This window comes from Cydia fagiglandana, chromosome 10 (genome assembly GCF_963556715.1).
Source record: "Cydia fagiglandana chromosome 10, ilCydFagi1.1, whole genome shotgun sequence".
Taxonomy (NCBI): domain Eukaryota; kingdom Metazoa; phylum Arthropoda; class Insecta; order Lepidoptera; family Tortricidae; genus Cydia; species Cydia fagiglandana.
The window spans coordinates 18956103-18976605 of NC_085941.1; the positions used below are offsets into that span (position 1 = coordinate 18956103).

At 37.9% G+C, this 20503-nt stretch overlaps 1 protein-coding gene across 1 annotated transcript; it reads left to right on the forward strand.

Annotated features, from left to right (window-relative positions):
- The first annotated feature begins 4529 nt into the window (after positions 1-4529).
- LOC134668008 (juvenile hormone esterase-like) lies at positions 4530-7834 on the forward strand. The gene is made up of 3 exons (XM_063525448.1): positions 4530-4770; positions 5672-6987; positions 7252-7834. Exons 1-3 carry the CDS (start codon positions 4642-4644, stop codon positions 7469-7471), a joined length of 1665 nt encoding a protein of 554 aa, XP_063381518.1. The 5' UTR covers positions 4530-4641; the 3' UTR covers positions 7472-7834.
- Positions 7835-20503: the final 12669 nt, after the last annotated feature.

Here is a 20503-nt window from a genome sequence, read left to right on the forward strand (position 1 = left end):
TTTCAGCGTCACGATTCTTTAGTTCGACTTATTGTCCAGTAGACAGCAAGTAGGTACATACTTTCTTCCCAATTAAAATTGAGAACTATATTATGCTTTCGCTCCTGTACGCGTTTGCGTTAAGTGTCATTATTTAAGGGATTTTGAGTTTCCAAAACGTCCCGCTTGGCGCACTGTTCAAAATCTCATACAAAAAAATACACATAACGCAAACGCGAACGCTTGTTAGGACGTTATCGAATGAAATGTATACTAGGGGTTCTGATTCTGACGCACTTTAATTTAATAGGTAAAGGTTATATGGACGAGTAAATACTGCAGCCGCCATTTTTAGCCACTTTGCATTTAAGACGTTGGCTTTCAGGTAAGTTCGCTTGCATAAACCATTTCCGTTCACTGCATATACCTCATTCGTTCCTTGCCAGTTTCCTTGCAGTAATACATCCCTTTAAAACATCACACCCTAGAGGCCGACGTGTGTAAGTCTCGATTAAGACATATCTTTGGGGCGACAGGTAGGGGGCTAAATGGTTCATGCCAATTTACGTATAGCCGGGTAATAGCGTGGGTTCTCCCGGTGGGATCTTGCTGATCCGTATTTACGTTTCTTCGGCTTAACTTCTGTTAAACTAAATAACATTTTAGTAGAAAGTCTCAAGTTGAGTTCATTTTTAGGGTTCCGTACCCAAAGGGTAAAACGGGACCCTATTACTAAGACTTCGCTGTCCGTCCGTCCGTCCGTCCGTCCGTCCGTCCGTCCGTCCGTCTGTCTGTCACCAGGCTGTATCTCACGAACCGTGATAGCTAGACAGTTGAAATTTTCACAGATGATGTATTTCCGTTGCCGCTATAACAACAAATACTAAAAACAGAATAAAATAAAGATTTAAATAGGGCTCCCATACAACAAACGTGATTTTTGACCAAAGTTAAGCAACGTCGGGAGTGGTCAGTACTTGGATGGGTGACCGTTTTTTTTTGCTTTTTTTGTTTTTTTTTTTGCATTATGGTACGGAACCCTTCGTGCGCGAGTCCGACTCGCACTTGCCCGGTTTTTTACTTGTTACCCCGAGTCTTTTCTAGAGACTTGGTACCTTTTCAGAGAACTTATTTTTTTGGGTTTTACATGCAGTGTACTGCGTAATTGCATTGAGAAATTATGAATGAACTCATTAGTAAATTCGCCATCCACTTTTACGGCTGATGGTACATATTTTCCTTACAGTGAATTTAAACAAGACATAATGTGAATTGATGACAGACGGCCCGATTCCAACTTTAAGATACGTCAGTTAATAGATCTAGGAAAGATATGCATTAGATATGTCAGTGTCAAACAAGTGTCAAAATTGACGTTTCTTCAAACAAATACGTCACTTTTGACACTTGTTTGACACTGATATATCTAATCCATATCGTTTCAATATCTAGTATTTGACGTATCTCATTGTTCGAATACGGCTGAGTCTATTCGGAGGCTCGAATCCTTTCGACGACTCTACTCGAGACTTTAAAGACTTCGATCCTTTGGATGGAGTGGATTTCTTCAAATTTAGACTCAAAGTACTCGAGTTTCTACAAACACGAAAAGCTCGTCATAGTTATAGTAATTTTAATAACTATGAAGAGACATTCAGAGTCATATGGGCCGGTAAGGCATTGCGAATGTCATTCGGTATATATCGACGTACATTATAGATTATATAAGGTAAACTGGTAAAGGTAAAACTGGTGCTCGACGCGGTCCCAGTACGTCATCTTGGATCTTTAGTCATTGTCAATAGAGGTGACAGTAAGGTGTTATCTATTGGGCAGTAGCATGTCGAGCACTAATAGGTTTACCGTAGGTACCTTAAAGAGATAAACGGTGTCGTTTGTGTGGTAAACTCTACACGCCGTGTTACATCATCCTGGCGTATAAACGCCATCCTGAGGTATAAACGTCATCCTGAGGTATAAACGCCATCTCGGCATACAAACTTACACCGCACCTGGAAACTTGAGAGTAAACACGGGTTCAAAGCCTTTGAACCGTTTGAGGAACTTCGATCGGCTGCGGTTAACTTTTAGTTGTAATTTCTGTTCCGTAATTAAATAACAGCTTCATCATAATATCTAAAGTCTACTGTTCGGCATAAGCCTTACTAGAATCTCCACAATAACCCTCATCCAAAGGTGCGGAGTTAAATATTTCGGAGAACTGGTTTTTGATAATATTTTGTAACATAATTAGGTACCACTGCTACATATTTAACCCTTAGCATTAGGGCGTCAGGAATTATGCATAATGGAACCATATCACTTTGAAATAAAGTTCAAAATCAGGTGGGATATATATTCTATCTGCCTTATATAAAGGCTTAAATATTTATACGAAGCAAGATGCAAAGCGCAGAGAAAGGCAACTATTTAAACAATCAGTAGAAGGAACGTTACATTAAAAAATATCTATTGAAGGAACCACTATGAAACTATAATGGCTCCTAGCATTGGAAAACTATTACTTATTATATGCCTCAGCGTAATGTCTTCATCCACTTAATTAAAGGGTGGCACACCACCGTATTTAAGGCTCGAGGTGTGGAAACACCTCTTAAGGCTTATTAGTATACATAATAGAGATAGTAATCACTGACTGATTAGACGCCATATGACTATTCGCACGATTCCCACAGAAACAGGGAGTTCCATTGAAAATATTCGGTGAGCTTTTTTTATAATAGTTTTAATACCGTTGATAATAGTGCCTACGTCAAATAAGAGCATGCGACAGCACCCTTTAGCAGCTGAAAACATGTAAAGCCGACCACTGACTAACAGGCCGCCGGACGATATCGGCCTGTCAGTTAGAACAAAAATTTGACAGTTCCGAACAACTGACCGGCCGATATCGTCCGGCGGACTGTTAGTCAGTGGTTGGCTTAACAGCATACTTTAACTTGCGATGCGTATAGTGTGTCCAAAATCATCCAGCTAAATGAGATTCGATGCTGATAGATGTGACTTCACCCTTAATATCGTTGATCCTGAGTAAACAGGGAATTTCAAAAATTGTGCTATGATTCAGACCGGTACTTATAAAAATATACTAGAGTTAGACCAAGAAAAGTCTGCAGCGATTTTGATAGCCCACGCAGTGCAAGTGTTATTCATACGTCATAATTTCATAGATTTTTGACGTTTAAAATAACACTTGCACTCCGTGGGCTATCAAAATCGCTAAATAGTTGTTAGTTATCTGGAACGGCCTTCCATGAATTCAGATGAAGTATTAGGTAGATATACATATTCAGCAAAACTGTTAGCTTAGCACAATTGCATCATATATTTTTATAAGCTGTACAGATATGATGGTCGTTCTTGTCTACGTGACAGCGTGATAAAACGGTGTCCGTTACTTTCTATCCCACGGTGTTGAAAAGTGACAGTTATTGTACCACGTAGATAAAGATGGATAAAGCTATCCATAATACGCCGGCTGGGGTGCCTAAATAATAGTTTTACTGGCTGTACATTGATAGGATTTATGTTGGTTTTAATACGCCGGCTAGGGTGCCTAAATAATAGTTTTACTGGCTGTACATCGATATGATTTATGTTGGTTTTTCATGAAGAATTCTTCATCACGTGGACTGATTTCAACAATTGTTATGTCTGTGGTTGTCACTGAGTTTTGTAACAAAACTTTTGTTATAAGTATGTCTTGGTTCTTTTGCTTATTATATGGGTGTATCAAGTTTGACCCTCCCATTTTCTCACAGCAAAGTCTGTCCATAGTTAGAAGGACTCTGCCATAGACTTCCGCGGGAACCCTACCATGTAAGTGTGAGGCACTTGTGAGGTGTACTATTCTGACTAAAGGCCTTGAGTCTCATTCTGAATTATTTAGTACTTTACTTTAATTGTCCTAATCGATAGTGATGTGCTTTTTACCGTGTCATATTTTGTCTAAGTTTTTTGAAATGTAGATATAAAGTGTCAGAATTAATATCAAAATGATTTATTTCATTTGTTGAAACTTCAAATTGTTTCCTTATGTTGGTTGGTAGGATTGCCTTTTAAAAGATGATATTTTTGAATGATAAATAGGTATAATATGTGAATAAATTTGTTTTGATTTTGTTTGATATTTTACAGTCAGTAATTTTCTTTGCGTTGGTGTGGTGAAAAATTTTGTGTTTCACTCGATGGAAAAGATTCCACTTTTCGAACCACTTGCTACCTACGCTCGTGGTTTAATTTTGAAATCTTTCGCTTGCTTGGGTATCAATGAAATGGGCACGAAAGGATTTTGAACTTTGCCTCCATGTAAAAAAAATAACTATAGATACTACGTCAACGTCTCGTTATCTAATGTATTGTGTGTATTAATAACTGCTAATCACGCCAAAATTAAAAATCAAACTTGAATCAAAAACGGTATATTTTATCGATAACATTTATCGATAACTTGTGTCTACTAGGGACTCCCTAGTTCATTTACTATGTAACGATGACTTTCGGTTTTAGTGACGTTGCTGCAAGAAACATTATGCGTCCAAACGTGGTATGAGATACTACTAACCGAAGTTAAAAAATTTGTCCTAACTTCATACACTTAAAGCATTGTGTTATTTTTGGCTGGGATATAATTTATTAACGATGAGCATAGTGGAAATTAGTGATGGGGTGTTAGAGGGAGAGTTGGTGGAGAACCCTTTCGGTGGGCAGTTCCACAGTTTTAAGGGAATACCGTACGCAGCGCCCCCTGTTGGAGATTTGAGGTTTAGAGTGAGTTTTTAAATGTTCAATGTCATGTTCAAGGATAAGTTGTTTGTTAAAATTAGGATAATTACCTGTAGGATAATATCCTGTACAGTCGGGCAAATCAAACTTGTCAGTAAATCTTCTTCCTCGCGTTATCCCGGCATTTCGCCACGGCTCATGAGAGAGCCTGGGGTCCGCTTGACAACTAATCCCATGATTTGACGTAGGCACTAGTTTTTACGAAAGCGATTGCCATCTGACCTTCCAACCCAGAGGGTAAACTAGGCCTTATTGGGATTAGTCCGGTTTCCTCACGATGTTTTCCTTCACCGAAAAGCGACTGGTAAATATCAAATGATATTTCGTACATAAGTTCCGAAAAACTCATTGGTACGAGCCGGGGTTTGAACCTGCGACCTCCAGATTGCAAGTCGCACGCTCTTGTCAGTAAATATGAACAAAAAACTATCCTTTTCATTTGAGTGCTAGTATTAGCGTAAAACAAAGACAGTATGATTATCTTTGTCTATGTTTGAAATGAGACAGTCCTTGACCAACATGTACATATTTTCACGTCTCACTTTTGTTGGGGTAATCCCATTAAATGGTTACCTTTTTTTAGCACATTTAAGCAGGCCATAGAGATTTAAAAAATAACTTGATAACGTTTTAAAAATCACAATTAGGGTAATTTTGCAAAATGTTCGTCCACCTCAATCAAAATAACATCATAGTGAGTCAGGTTCCTTTATATTTAACAATACCCAGGTATATATATACGTAGAAAATATACCTAAATAGACCGTTTCTACTTAATTTAACATTATGTAATTAATCCATTAACGAACTTTAATCCATCAATATTCCGTTAAGGCTAACAATCTCAAACAAATTATTTAAAGTTCATAATAATTCATATCTACAGGCGCCACAACCACCTGAACCATGGGAAGGGATCCGCAGCGCCACACAGTTCGGTCCAATCTGTTACCAAGTGGATCCTCTCACGGATCCAACTCCGAAAGGCAGCGAAGACTGCCTTTACCTCAACGTATATACCCCTGACTTAAAGCCAGTTGAACCTCTGCCTGTTATGGTCTGGATCCATGGAGGAGGTTTCGTCTTCGGCAGCGGGAATGATGACAGCTATGGCCCAGAATTTCTGGTTAGACATGATGTTGTACTTGTCACGTTCAATTACAGACTTGAAGTGCTCGGCTTTCTTTGCCTGGATACCGAAGAAGTACCTGGAAATGCAGGGATGAAGGACCAAGTTGCTGCTCTACGTTGGGTCCAGAAGAATATCAGCCAATTTGGTGGAGATCCAGAGAATGTTACAATTTTTGGTGAAAGCATTGGTGGTGTGAGTGTCAGTTTTCATCTGGTTTCGCAGATGTCAAAGGGTTTATTCAAGCGGGCGATCGCCATGAGCGGTCATATGAATTGCTACTGGGCACTTATATCCCGGCCTGTGCTGCGAGCTACTGCCCTGGCGCAACAATTAGGCTGCGACTCTTCTGACCCTGAAGAACTCAGCTCCTTTTTCAAAGAACAGCCCGTTACTTCGCTAGTCAATTGCTTACCTCCCGTTTACTTTTATGAGAGACTTGGGGGTCTTTCTTTGTCAATACCATTATTTTCTGTCGTCTCCGAGAAACAATTCGGTGACAACGAGAGGTTTTTCGAAGGAGATCCGATGGAGGCTCTGCAAAACGGAATACATGAAGGTGTTGAAGTTATTTCTGGTTTTGTTGAGCATGAAGGTGTATTTAGCATGAAGCTTAGGGGGGGATATGACCATATCAAAGAATTATCTAAATTTCTTGAATTCTATGTGCCGATGGCAATAAGATTTAACTGCGGCTTGACAGCTCAGTTGGAGGCAGCCATGCAGATAAAAGAATTTTACCAGAATGGGAGCACTGATCCTGATGTATTGATGCGCTTTTGTTCTTTTGAAGATTTCCAGTACGGTGTCATCCAGTGGCAAAGGATCTGTGCAAAGACAAGTCCAAATAAGTTTTATCTATACAAATTCTGCTGCAAGTCTGAGAGGAATCTGATGACTTATGGACTAGGTTTCGCTGAATTATTTGGGAACGAGCCAAAAGTATGTCATGCCGATGATTTGGGGTACTTATTCCCCCTTAAATGCTTCAACTTATCAGTCGATCCTGAATCTACAACCTTTAAAATGATAGATAATGTCACCAAACTCTGGACCAACTTTGCAAAATGCGGGTAAGTTACAATCATATGCTAGAAAACATTCACATTACTCATTAGTTTTTTACTATTACAAATCAACTTCAACTGTTATAATTTATAATTTTTGTGGATCACTAAAATCTTGAACTAAATCTAGTATTATTCCCAATGTCATGTTTAGGTATACATGTATGTATTGGTAGGTTTTTAAATAGGTACTTACCAACTGATGATAAGAGTTTCTGCAAGGCGGTTAATTTTCTAAAAAGTATAGCTACTTATTTAATTATCTTCTAGGGACCCAACACCCGATGACTGCTTGGGCGTACGCTGGCCAGGGTATACCACAGACGGAGAAGAATTCCTGGAGATCAATGAAGAACTGACGCCCTCATCAGCCGTGATGAAAGATGAGGTGGAACTTTACGAGAATATCTTCTCGAAGTTTCTGCCGAATCAACTTGGGTCATGCACATCTTTTATGATCAACTCGATTGCTTCATTGATCAAAAGCTAATTTTTACGCTGAACTTTTACAAAAGTGATATTTAAATTTTTTCTGCACCTGAGACTCAAAGAAGAAAAACATATAAGTATGTACATGTAATCTTCTTCCTCGTTTCCTCATGACTGAGGGTCGCGACCACTTGACGTCTTTTTTTTGTGCACTCTCCCTTCTGCACGATTTTCCGCCGTCCTACTAATAGGTGCCTATTTAGATCTTTAGTAGGGGCCTTTCTTTACAATATCTACCCATGTCATGGATGTCCAATTGTCCACTGCACTATCCTTAATCAGATTGCGCTTTGCTACTGATAGATAATTAGGCATATACTGTGAAAATTATTTTATGCAATAAAAGTATGCTTTGAAAAATCTTTACATTTTTTTTCTACCACTTGTACAGTTGGCATCATTAGCAACGGAAACGGATGAGACAATGCGAAATCGTATGCGTTACTAGATACCTACACACTATTAGCCGATAATAATCGTTTGTCCCTTTCCATCATACTAATACGTCGGAAAGGGACAAACGATTATTATCGGCTTGTCAACTTTAGTAAACGTTTATGAATAAGGGGGTAATAATATTAGACTAATACCGTTCGAGAGTAAAATTGGGCCCCGATTGCGTTCAAAAGTACCTATTTGTTACAGTTTAATTATTCTACATAATTACGTAGAGAATCTTTTTGATAAGTTATTAGAATTCTCTAATACTTGTGACGTACTAACGTACTATACCTATAGTCTGATCCGCTACTTTGATCCTGACTGAACCTCCGTAACTACTATGTCAAAATTAGAAAGGACCCCGCAACAAACATAGGGAAAAAGTGGTTTCAGTTAAATCTCACAAAATTTTAGTATGATGTTAATTTGGCTCTCCTGATTATTTTTTTATATGGGCACAACTCTCTCAGGAGTATACTTTCAGAAATAATTAAGTATGTAATTTTCTATTTACGCGACATGTTTTCTAAAATCGATATATTGTTATGACACGCACTGACAGTTATTGACGTTATAAGGTGCAACTACCAACTGTCAGGAGGAGGAATTACGTAAAAATGACTAACAAACACATATTTTGTATAAAAAAATTACATCGATTATTTCTGAAAGTATACTTCTGAGAGAGTTGTGCCCATACAAAAAAATAATCAGGAGAGCCAAATTAACATCATACTAAAATTTCGTGAGATTTAACTGAAACCACTTTTTCCCTATGTTTCCTACGGGGGTTTGCCTTTATAAAATTCCGCCATATTGAATCGTCAAACTGTTTCGTTTTCACAAAACTGATTCCTGGAAAAGCTTTCCTCCCTCACCGTAACAAATACTTAGCTATAAGTCCACAAATCGCAGGCAATCAAATCACAACCGTAACAGACAGCCATTAGGTGCTAATTGGAACGCCACCCCTGTACGACTGGCCATACATTGCTATTGCCTACAAACGTAAGCGAATCGTAATATTTAGTACTAACCAGTGTAACGTAATATCGAAATTCGTACGAATGACATGAGGTAATTACAACCAGATTTTTATATTGTAGCCTTACACTTTTTGCTAAAAAAAATGGGCCTCCCATAGAATTATTGACATTATGATCAGCCAAAATGCATGAAACAACCAATATTTTTTTCGCGATTTCGGGTTGATCCCATAGTTAAAGACATACGTATTGAATTCGCAAAATATGGCTAAGGGTTGAAAAAAAAAAACACCTTGTATACCATTCACTATTTTTCTTAACAAACCCATTTCTCCAACGCTATTGGACTATGCATGAAACAACCAATATTTTTTTCGCGATTTCGGGTTGATCCCATAGTTAAAGACATACGTATTGAATTCGCAAAATATGGCTAAGGGTTGAAAAAAAAAAACACCTTGTATACCATTCACTATTTTTCTTAACAAACCCATTTCTCCAACGCTATTGGACTAATATTATTAGTCCACGAACTGTCAAGTCGTACGTATTGCCATGGCAATACACTAATAATATTAGACTAATACTGGGGCCCATTTCTCATATTAGCGTTCGAGAAATGGGCCCCAGTATTAGACTAATATTATTAGTGTGTAGCCATGGTAACGACTTTATACTTAGTTCGTGGACTAATACGAGTTATATTAGTCTAATACCGTGCGAGAACCCATTTCTCGCACGATCGGTATATCCAGAAAAGAAAGTGTCCGGTGCGAGTTTGTCAAATAGGTTCGCCGTCGCCCGTCGCTCGGTTAGCGTTTGTGTTAATTCAAACGCTTCCTTTTATAGGTATTCAAAATGTCTTATATCCTAAAGAAACACGTAGACATACGTCTTTTTGGACTTGTAAGGTTAAAAAGTGCACCTGGGAGACGTCCACACAATCATTGCAGCTTCAAATTGGTATTAACTGTTATGAACGGTTGGGAAAAGTTTAAACCGGCTCGGTGTCTGCTTTTTTTTTAAATTTAGTTTTGATAGTAATTGATTGGATATTTTTTTATTTTAAATAACGCGATTGTTCAGTAAACTGTATTTGCAAATTTTGTATTAAGATTTCATTTTGCCACTCTTAATCCTTTTTGGCTTTAAAAATAGTTAATTTGTGTCAAAGTTATAGTCACCCAGGGTTATTGTGTCGAAAAACGTAATAATTGTAAGATTTAAAAATATTTATTCTTGTAAAAAGTTTACGTTATTGGTGAAGATTTTTCGAACTGAATGTTATTTTAAACACTAGACTCAGTCGTTATTGCATATTTTTGATCTCATTTGAACCGGCTCGTTGATTGTTTTTCTTTTTAGGGTTCCGTACCCAAAGGGTAAAACGGGACCCTATTACTAAGACTTCGCTGTCCGTCCGTCCGTCCGTCCGTCCGTCCGTCTGTCACCAGGCTGTATCTCACGAACCGTGATAGCTAGACAGTTGAAATTTTCACAGATGATGTATTTCTGTTGCCGCTATAACAACAAATACTAAAAACAGAATAAAATAAAGATTTAAATGGGGCTCCCATACAACAAACGTGATTTTTGACCAAAGTTAAGCAACGTCGGGAGTGGTCAGTACTTGGATGGGTGACCGTTTTTTTTTTGCTTCTTTTTGCATTATGGTACGGAACCCTTCGTGCGCGAGTCCGACTCGCACTTGCCCGGTTTTTATTTAATTTTAGTTTTGACAGTAATTGAGCGAATATAATTATAATTTTTTAATAACGTGATCGTTCAGTAAACTGTATTTCCAAATTTTATATTAACATTTCATTTCGCCACAGTTAGTCCTTTTTAGCTTTAAATAGTTGATTTGTGTCAAAGTTATAGTCACGCAGGGTTTTGTGTCGAAAAACGTGATAATTGTCACATTGCATTAAAAAATCTATGCAAAAGTTTACGTTATTGGTAACGATTTTTTGAACTGAATGTTATTCTAAACACTAAACTCAATCGTAATTACATGTTTCTGGTCTCATTTGAACCGTCTTAGTGTCTGCTTTTTTGACGTGAAACGTAGGTAAACGTCTTTAAAAACCCGTAGAGGGGCTCGGATCAAAATCCGATGTAACGAAAAAGTATTATGGCGCGGCGGCTTATATCTCCGAAACTATAATACCTATAAACATAGTTTTGATACAGATGTGTAGAAGAAAGTAGCCATTACTCGGAACAGCACGTGCCGCTGACATACATAGATGGCGCTGATTCTGCGCTAGACACGACGTATTCGGAGCAAAAATGACCCCTATTTTCAGTGTTCATTTAGTAATGACTCATCAGCTCATTAACCGATTTCGGTAAAATTCATGTCATTTGATAGATCTTACTTTATTTTAATGAAATATGAGTAAAATAAAGTACGTGGAATTATAATAAGCTGTTAAAAAATAAAAATGTGACAGTTTTTACAGAATTTTTATCACTGCTCTTGTTTGAGGCCACCGTGTGCGAAAAATAGGGCGCAAAACTGACAAAATATACCTGAAATAGTAAGATAAAGCAATAACGGTTCTTTTAATACCACATTCACCATAGTAATACATGCTCATCTCCTCAAATAATGCATTAGCATCTATGGCGGCGCGGCGGCGCGAGTTACTTTGATAGAACACATATAACGTATGACGGCTGCTTGACAATCCCGAGTTCCTAATGCTAGTAAGTATATAGTAATCTTAGTTAGGTACTTTCTGATGTAATGGGTAAAACATAATTTAGAAAAGGTCACTTCTGTGGACAATAGGTACTATAAAAGGTAACGACTGTGGTTCATATATATCCCGTTTTTCTCATTTGAGTCTCAAGTATTGAATGAAATATTCTGCCTGTAAAGGTGCTGCGTAAAAAAATGCTTTTAGATTCCCTTAAATGCGATGGCTACAGGAAAGACACGAACGAGTTTGCTATAAAACGTGTATTACCCGTATAAAATATCTATAATCTTTACAGATAAAATTTAGATATTATCCAAAATTATTATAATACATCACGCATTCGCGAGATGTGCGACTTCGGTATTCAAACACAAAGCAATAGTACAAGAGTCTAACTAAATGCGAAGGTCGAAGGCTGCGCTCTACGTAAGGCCGAAGGCAAGAAGCGTCCAGGATGTCAGTGCTTTAACACAGAACAATATTACAAGTGTCTAAATGCGAAGGCCGAAGGCCGAGCTCCGCGTAGGGCCGAAGGCCCGAAGCGTCCAGTCTGTCAGTTCTGTGTTTAACCACTGACATCCTGGACGCTTCAGCCTTCGCATTTAGACACTTGTACTATTGTTCTGTGTTATAGCACTCAAATCCTTGACGCTTCGGGCCTTCGGCCCTACGCGGAGCTCGGCCTTCGGCCTTCGCATTTAGACACTTTTACTATTTTTCTGTGCTAAAGCACTGACATCTTGGACGCTTCGGGCCTTCGGTCCTACGCGGAGCTCGGCCTTCGGCCTTCACATTTAGACACTTGTACTATTGTTCTGTGTTATAGCACTTAAATCCTGGACGCTTCGGGCCTTCGGCCCTACGCGGAGCTCGGCCTTCGCATTTAGACACTTTTACTATTGTTCTATGTTAAAGCACTTAAATCCTGGACGCTTCGGGCCTTCGGCCCTACGCGGAGCTCGGCCTTCGGCCTTCGCATTGGCGGTCCACACCACGTTTCACGTCAGCCATAGCAGCTGTGTCCCTGATACAGCCTCTCTCATTTTTTAATCTAGTTTTGACAGGAATTAATTTGATATTTTTTATTTAAAAAAACTAAACGTGATTCTGCAGTGAACTATTTTTCCAAACTTATATTAACATTTTCAAATCGCCACTTTTAGTAAATCCGCTTTTTTAAATGTCATTTTGCATGCATTCTTCCTATAGGTAGCAAAGTTTTTCTGAATTAAAAATATTAATTATAGTTAACTTTTCGAAAATAGAGTAATATCATGAATAAAATTGTTTCGAAAAAAAAAAAAATGAACTCATTGCCTGTAATGCAAATGATGATCAAATTGCGATTCGTAATATGTATTGTCAAAAATGTTAAGAATTCAAAATATGGGTACGAGAGCACAATAAAAAAAATTATTAAAACAAAAAAATATAATATTTTTTTGGAGAAACAGACAAAATGGGAAAACATAAGGTCCGTTTTAATTGAATGTAAGTGTCCAAAGAAGCCAACATCTTACCGCAATCCGGATAACTATTACGAACAACTCTGTAAGAAGTTGAAGAGAAAGAATTCCTTGCGCAACCGAATGCACATTTACAAACAATGGCTAAATGTATATAAATCAGATGGCGTTATAAAGCCTACTAATAACGAAGCATTTGAGCATACACGTGAAAGTGTTATATTGGTAGCTCAAATCGCGGAAATGACCTGTCCGGTGTACGAGCGTGAGGACCTTGTTCCGAAACCTGAAAAATTAAATACAAAACAATGCTACAATTTTCCAGGAGTTATGACTTTACCTCAAAACACAGGTTCGGACAATTCGATATACGACCCCTCAGATGAATCGGAGAAAGGCCAAACTGTATTAGTAAGAGAGTCCTACGAGGACCGCAATATTGTGATGGCTTTAGCTCAAAATATAGGTTCGGACAGTCCGATATACGAGCCCTCAGATGAAACAGTATTAATAAGCGAGTCCTCCGAGGACCGCAATATTTTCCAGGATCCTGAAAAAATAAAAACACAGATGTACAACATTTCTCCAGGTGATATGTCGTTCGGAAATATCTCAGAATCGGTCAGTCAAACATATGAGTTCACAAAGGAAATGGTTTTCAGACAGAAAAAGACATATCAAGTTCATTAAATGAGCCCTGTAAGGAAAATAGTCTCGTTCCGAAACCTGACAATATAAATAAAATTACTTGCGACGTTTCTCCTGAAGTTGTCAAAATCCCTAAAGAGATTTTAAACTTACCTGGTCCAGGAGACAATTCTCCTGTTCCTGTTTATGAGGGCTCGGAAACATACGGCAATATTTCATTATTTCCGAACGCCAAAACCTCAGAGAAAAAACGACAGTCATTTACCACGGAAAAACATGTCCCTGAGCCCTTGGAAACATCCAGCAATGTTTCACCATTGCCTGATGACGCCACAACAATAGAGGAAAAACGGCAATCAGGTTCTGCGGAAATTCGCCCTAACTCTGCGAGTTCCTCATACGAACCCGTTAGAGTAGAATGTGACGTTTCCCCGGACGTACCGAAGGTTTCTACGGAAATATTGCATGTATCTAGTCCAGGACGAAACATAACAATTCTGCCAAAATGCTCAAAAAACACCCCAGGGAAAGACTCAATGCTGAAATGTACTGAATTAGAAGACAGCTTTTGTTAAAAAAATATATATGTATCAGGTCGAATAGTCACGTTTATGAGATTTCGGAAACATCTAGCGATCTTTCATCATTGCCCCACGTCACAATCACAGGGAAAAAAATACAATCAGAAGCACAAGTGCATGAGCTCTCTAAAACGTCCGGCAATGTTTTATCATTTCCGAAAGCCACAATCTCAGAGACAAAACGGCAGTCAATTACCCCGGAAAAACGTGTGCCTGAGCCCATGGAAACATGCAGAAATGTTTTACCATTGCCTGATGACACCACAATAAGAGAGGAAACACGGCAATCAAGTTCTGCGGAAATTACTATATCTGCGAGTCCCTCATACGAACCGGTTCGAGTAGAATGTGACGTTTCCCCGGACATACCGAAGGTTTCTAAGGAAATTTTGAATATATCTCGTCCAGGACGAAACGTAACAATTCTGCCAAAATGCTCAATAAACACCCCAGGGATAGACGCAATGCTGAAATGTACTGTATTAGAAGGCAGCTTTACATTAAAAACAGATATATGGGACAAACTATTTACAAATGAAAAAAAATTGGACGGGTTTGTGTATCCATATATAATAAAAAAATACATTAATAAAAAAGTAAGACAAAACAGTTACTGTGCTCAGTAAAAGTATTAATTACTCACACTTAATACAATTAACGGCGCAAGTGCGTGGTGTCGACAGACTACTAAAAAAAGAACACTACATAGCATCAAACCCTCAGCAGCAAAAAAAGACGACCTTTTCAATTTAAATACTAATTTGTTACATTCTACCAAAACATTGCAAAACGTAAAATCCGATGACACCATTAGAAAAATTAAATCCGAATCACTCTGTGTCAATGATAGATCCAAAAATGATGTTATAGATCTGGTTATATTCCAACAAGACCACAATAATTACATACGAGAAGTTGCATTTCCTTTGACTGTTAAAATACACAGCAGAGAACAAATGATAGTTTTAAAATCCCAAAAAGAGAAAGAACGATTACTACACCTGGATGCCATGGGTAGTGTTGTAAAAAAACCAGTGTGTAGTGAATTTGGTGCACTCAAATGCAAACGGGTCTACCTTTACTCAGGGGTCATACAAATACCTACAAACAGAAGGATTTTCAGCGTATACGATATGATCACTTCCTGTCATGACACAAACTCCGTCTATAAAATGCTGATTGATTTCAGACGGCTTTGTGCTGAAAATAATTGTTGGCCCGCCTTTTCAGGTGTTGTAACAGACATGAGCTTTGTGCTCATCAATGCAAGTTGCCTGGCTTTTAATGAATGTAGTCTGTTGGACTATCTAATCTGCGTCTATAACATGTTATGCACACAAATAAAATCAACGAAAACAAAGAAATAACGCCGCTGTTCCTATGCTGTGCTCATTTGGTCAAAAACTTCTGCAAGGACATTGATATCAGTAAATTGACAGATAAAAAAATGTTCAAAGACATACTTGCCAATCTTGTCACGGCTTCGTCGTTAGAGCAGGTCGATGAGTTCATTCGAAATATATTCATCCTGTTGCACAGCAAATATGTTTCAACGGATTCAACAACCGCGCAAGAAAATATTGTATTACTTTGTCAGCTTGACGCGCAAACAACGGAATCCGTTATTAACATGGGGACTACAGTTACGTCCGTACCGAAAGATGACAAAATCAAGACTTCCATGTTCAGAAATAGCCCATTCTACAAACGTGCTGTACTTACAAGTTATAGATCAGACTGAATTTAACGATATTGGACAAAATCAAAACTCATTTTATGAACCTTCGCTATTCCAAACGATCCTTAACAAATACATTCCATTTTTGCCGATGTGGACTAACTTGATGAAGGAAAAGCGGGTGAGCAATGCTCCCATCGAAAACTATTTTGGACATTTAAAGACAAACGTGTTGCAGGGCCAAAAACATTTAAAATGCACCCAGTTGTTACGTAAATTAAGAGCGGAAACTATATCAAAATCAATAGAGATAATACATGCAATTCCTAAAACCAGACTTACGAAATCAAAAAGAGAAAATGATCAAGAAAATGAGAACAACCCAGTAGAACGTTGGCAAAAAAAACTTCACGTGGCTATACCCATTTCACTGGACGATTTTTAAAGAAACCGTGCCGTCCGGTATTTTCTAACACGAATGTATCAAGCGACGTTCCTCAACATCCTCCATCAGTTAAGCCAGTCAAGATGATGCAGACGACCTCTATAATTGTTTTTACTGCGGGCACGGGACCGGAAAGGGTCCAAATGAGGTTACATCGTGGGTCGCATGCGATAAGTGTGACAACTGGATTCACGCAACTTGTGCAATCGAAGTTTCAAAGGACACTATCGGTGAAACTTTTATGTGTCACAAATGCATACTTCGAGTAACGGATGACATCAATTCGTGCCGTTTTGAGGCTTTGAATGAAGATGAGAGGAATGAACATCCGAGTGTCACATGGTATGAGAATGTTCCACGCTATGGAAATGGATTATTCAAAAATCCCGAATTTTATGACTTTTTACCTGACGCCAGAGGATATGTTGTTACTCGGATGTCCATTTCGAACCAAAAAATCGGAGAACTACTTGTGGAGGATTTCAAAAGCTTAGACCCAGAAAATTATTTAACAAATTTTGTAGTCGATCACATCTTACATACGTCTAATTCTGAAAATAGGGCCAATTTAATAAGCGTGGCAAAGTCGTGCCTCATTTTTGAAGACTCTAATAAATTACCGGAATTTGTCAACAATGTTAACTTGTCTTACGAAAAAGACAACGTGTTCCCAATATGTTTGATGGAACATTTCACACTGGCTATACTATCATTAAAAAATGATACATTGACCATATTGGATCCCCTGGGCAAGGAAAGCCGAATCAAAAAAGATTACAAAAACAGGATTAATGAGTTATTAGCCCAAAAGGGAATCGCAAAATCAATAAAACAAATAACAACACCACGCCATGTGTTGCAGACTGACGGCTATAATTGTGGACCCATAATAATTCATTTTTTCAGCATTTTAATGGAAAACAATAAGCTCACCCAAAAAAGGAACTTTGACGTATACCGCAACGAACTAAAATGTCGTTTAATTGAATACAGCGAAACTATGGAAAATGTTTGCCTGTTCTGCGGTAAACTGCTACAATCTCAAGAATTTAAATGTCTGTGCTGTAAGAGGTCCATACATTTTGTATGTTATGTTAGTGTAAAAGACAGCGACAAAGGTATGACGTACAAAGAAAAACAAAAACTATTTGAAAACTTGTGCGACTTATGTCATTACAATAAATCGAAACTAAAATAATGTATCGTTACAATAAAGAAACTTAAAATAAATCAAAGAAAAGAAATGAAAAAAAAAAAGAAATTGTCGTTGTCAATTTAAAGAGAAAGTATTGCTTAGTCCCTATTATTACAATTAGAGGTATGTATACCTCTCGATAGTGTAATAAATAAAAACAACTTAGAGAGTTTCGGCTATTAGAAATATAAGAATGAAGAAAGGAGAAAAATATATAATATCGTGGAAAATTCAGTCCTTTTTATAAAGGAAACGGAAATGGAAACTAATAAATCCATTTTGTTTCATTAAGTAAAATGTAACTTTCCTATTACAATACAAGTTCTTGAAACTTCTTTCCATTTATAGCTCTTTGAAAATGATTTTGCTTTTGGGTTGAATAATTTTTTGTTTTACCTCGTTAGCGTAGAAAATTGGAGTAGAGTTTGCAAGTTTTATGTTACTATACAAAATATAAACATAAAACCCAGATTAAAAATCTAAAAGGATCCTGCTCGTATTGTTCTACACACTAAAAATAACAACGTCGAAACCTGCGCACTTACTAACAAAGTCTCTTGTCCGTCCGGGGGTGTAAAATACGGAGGGGCGCAACACAGGGCGCAATGTAGCGTGATATATCGAGAGGGGCAGCGCAAGGAGGTGCTCAACAGTCATTTACCACGGAAAAACATGTCCCTGAGCCCTTGGAAACATCCAGCAATGTTTCACCATTGCCTGATGATGCCACAACAATAGAGGAAAAACGGCAATCAGGTTCTGCGGAAATTCGCCCTAACTCTGCGAGTTCCTCATACGAACCCGTTAGAGTAGAATGTGACGTTTCCCCGGACGTACCGAAGGTTTCTACGGAAATATTGCATGTATCTAGTCCAGGACGAAACATAACAATTCTGCCAAAATGCTCAAAAAACACCCCAGGGAAAGACTCAATGCTGAAATGTACTGAATTAGAAGACAGCTTTTGTTAAAAAAATATATATGTATCAGGTCGAATAGTCACGTTTATGAGATCTCGGAAACATCTAGCGATCTTTCATCATTGCCCGACGTCACAATCACAGGGAAAAAAATACAATCAGAAGCACAAGTGCATGAGCTCTCTAAAACGTCCGGCAATGTTTTATCATTTCCGAAAGCCACAATCTCAGAGACAAAACGGCAGTCAATTACCCCGGAAAAACATGTGCCTGAGCCCATGGAAACATGCAGCAATGTTTTACCATTGCCTGATGACGCCACATTAAGAGAGGAAACACGGCAATCAAGTTCTGCGGAAATTACTATATCTGCGAGTCCCTCATACGAACCGGTTCGAGTAGAATGTGACGTTTCCCCGGACATACCGAAGGTTTCTAAGGAAATTTTGAATATATCTAGTCCAGGACGAAACGTAACAATTCTGCCAAAATGCTCAATAAACACCCCAGGGATAGACGCAATGCTGAAATGTACTGTATTAGAAGGCAGCTTTACATTAAAAACAGATATATGGGACAAACTATCTACAAATGAAAAAAAATTGGACGGGTTTGTGTATCCATATATAATAAAAAAATACATTAATAAAAAAGTAAACAACACGTGCATATTCATTGTAAAATACGTTAAATATAAATCAAATTCCGACATAGTAATCAACTGTCGTTGTAAGCACGAGAATTGTAAAAAATTTAAAGTCATAGTGAGAAAAGACAAAACAGTTACTGTGCTCAGTAAAAGTATTAATTACTCACACTTAATACAATTAACGGCGCAAGTGCGTGGTGTCGACAGACTACTAAAAAAAGAACACTACATAGCATCAAACCCTCAGCAGCAAAAAAAGACGACCTTTTCAATTTAAATACTAATTTGTTACATTCTACCAAAACATTGCAAAACGTAAAATCCGATGACACCATTAGAAAAATTAAATCCGAATCACTCTGTGTCAATGATAGATCCAAAAATGATGTTATAGATCTGGTTATATTCCAACAAGACCACAATAATTACATACGAGAAGTTGCATTTCCTTTGACTGTTAAAATACACAGCAGAGAACAAATGATAGTTTTAAAATCCCAAAAAGAGAAAGAACGATTACTACACCTGGATGCCATGGGTAGTGTTGTAAAAAAACCAGTGTGTAGTGAATTTGGTGCACTCAAATGCAAACGGGTCTACCTTTACTCAGGGGTCATACAAATACCTACAAACAGAAGGATTTTCAGCGTATACGATATGATCACTTCCTGTCATGACACAAACTCCGTCTATAAAATGCTGATTGATTTCAGACGGCTTTGTGCTGAAAATAATTGTTGGCCCGCCTTTTCAGGTGTTGTAACAGACATGAGCTTTGTGCTCATCAATGCAAGTTGCCTGGCTTTTAATGAATGTAGTCTGTTGGACTATCTAATCTGCGTCTATAACATGTTATGCACACAAATAAAATCAACGAAAACAAAGAAATAACGCCGCTGTTCCTATGCTGTGCTCATTTGGTCAAAAACTTCTGCAAGGACATTGATATCAGTAAATTGACAGATAAAAAAATGTTCAAAGACATACTTGCCAATCTTGTCATGGCTTCGTCGTTAGAGCAGGTCGATGAGTTCATTCGAAATATATTCATCCTGTTGCACAGCAAATATGTTTCAACGGATTCAACAACCGCGCAAGAAAATATTGTATTACTTTGTCAGCTTGACGCGCAAACAACGGAATCCGTTATTAACATGGGGACTACAGTTACGTCCGTACCGAAAGATGACAAAATCAAGACTTCCATGTTCAGAAATAGCCCATTCTACAAACGTACTGTAACACTTACTCGCTCTTACAAGTTATAGATCAGACTGAATTTAACGATATTGGACAAAATCAAAACTCATTTTATG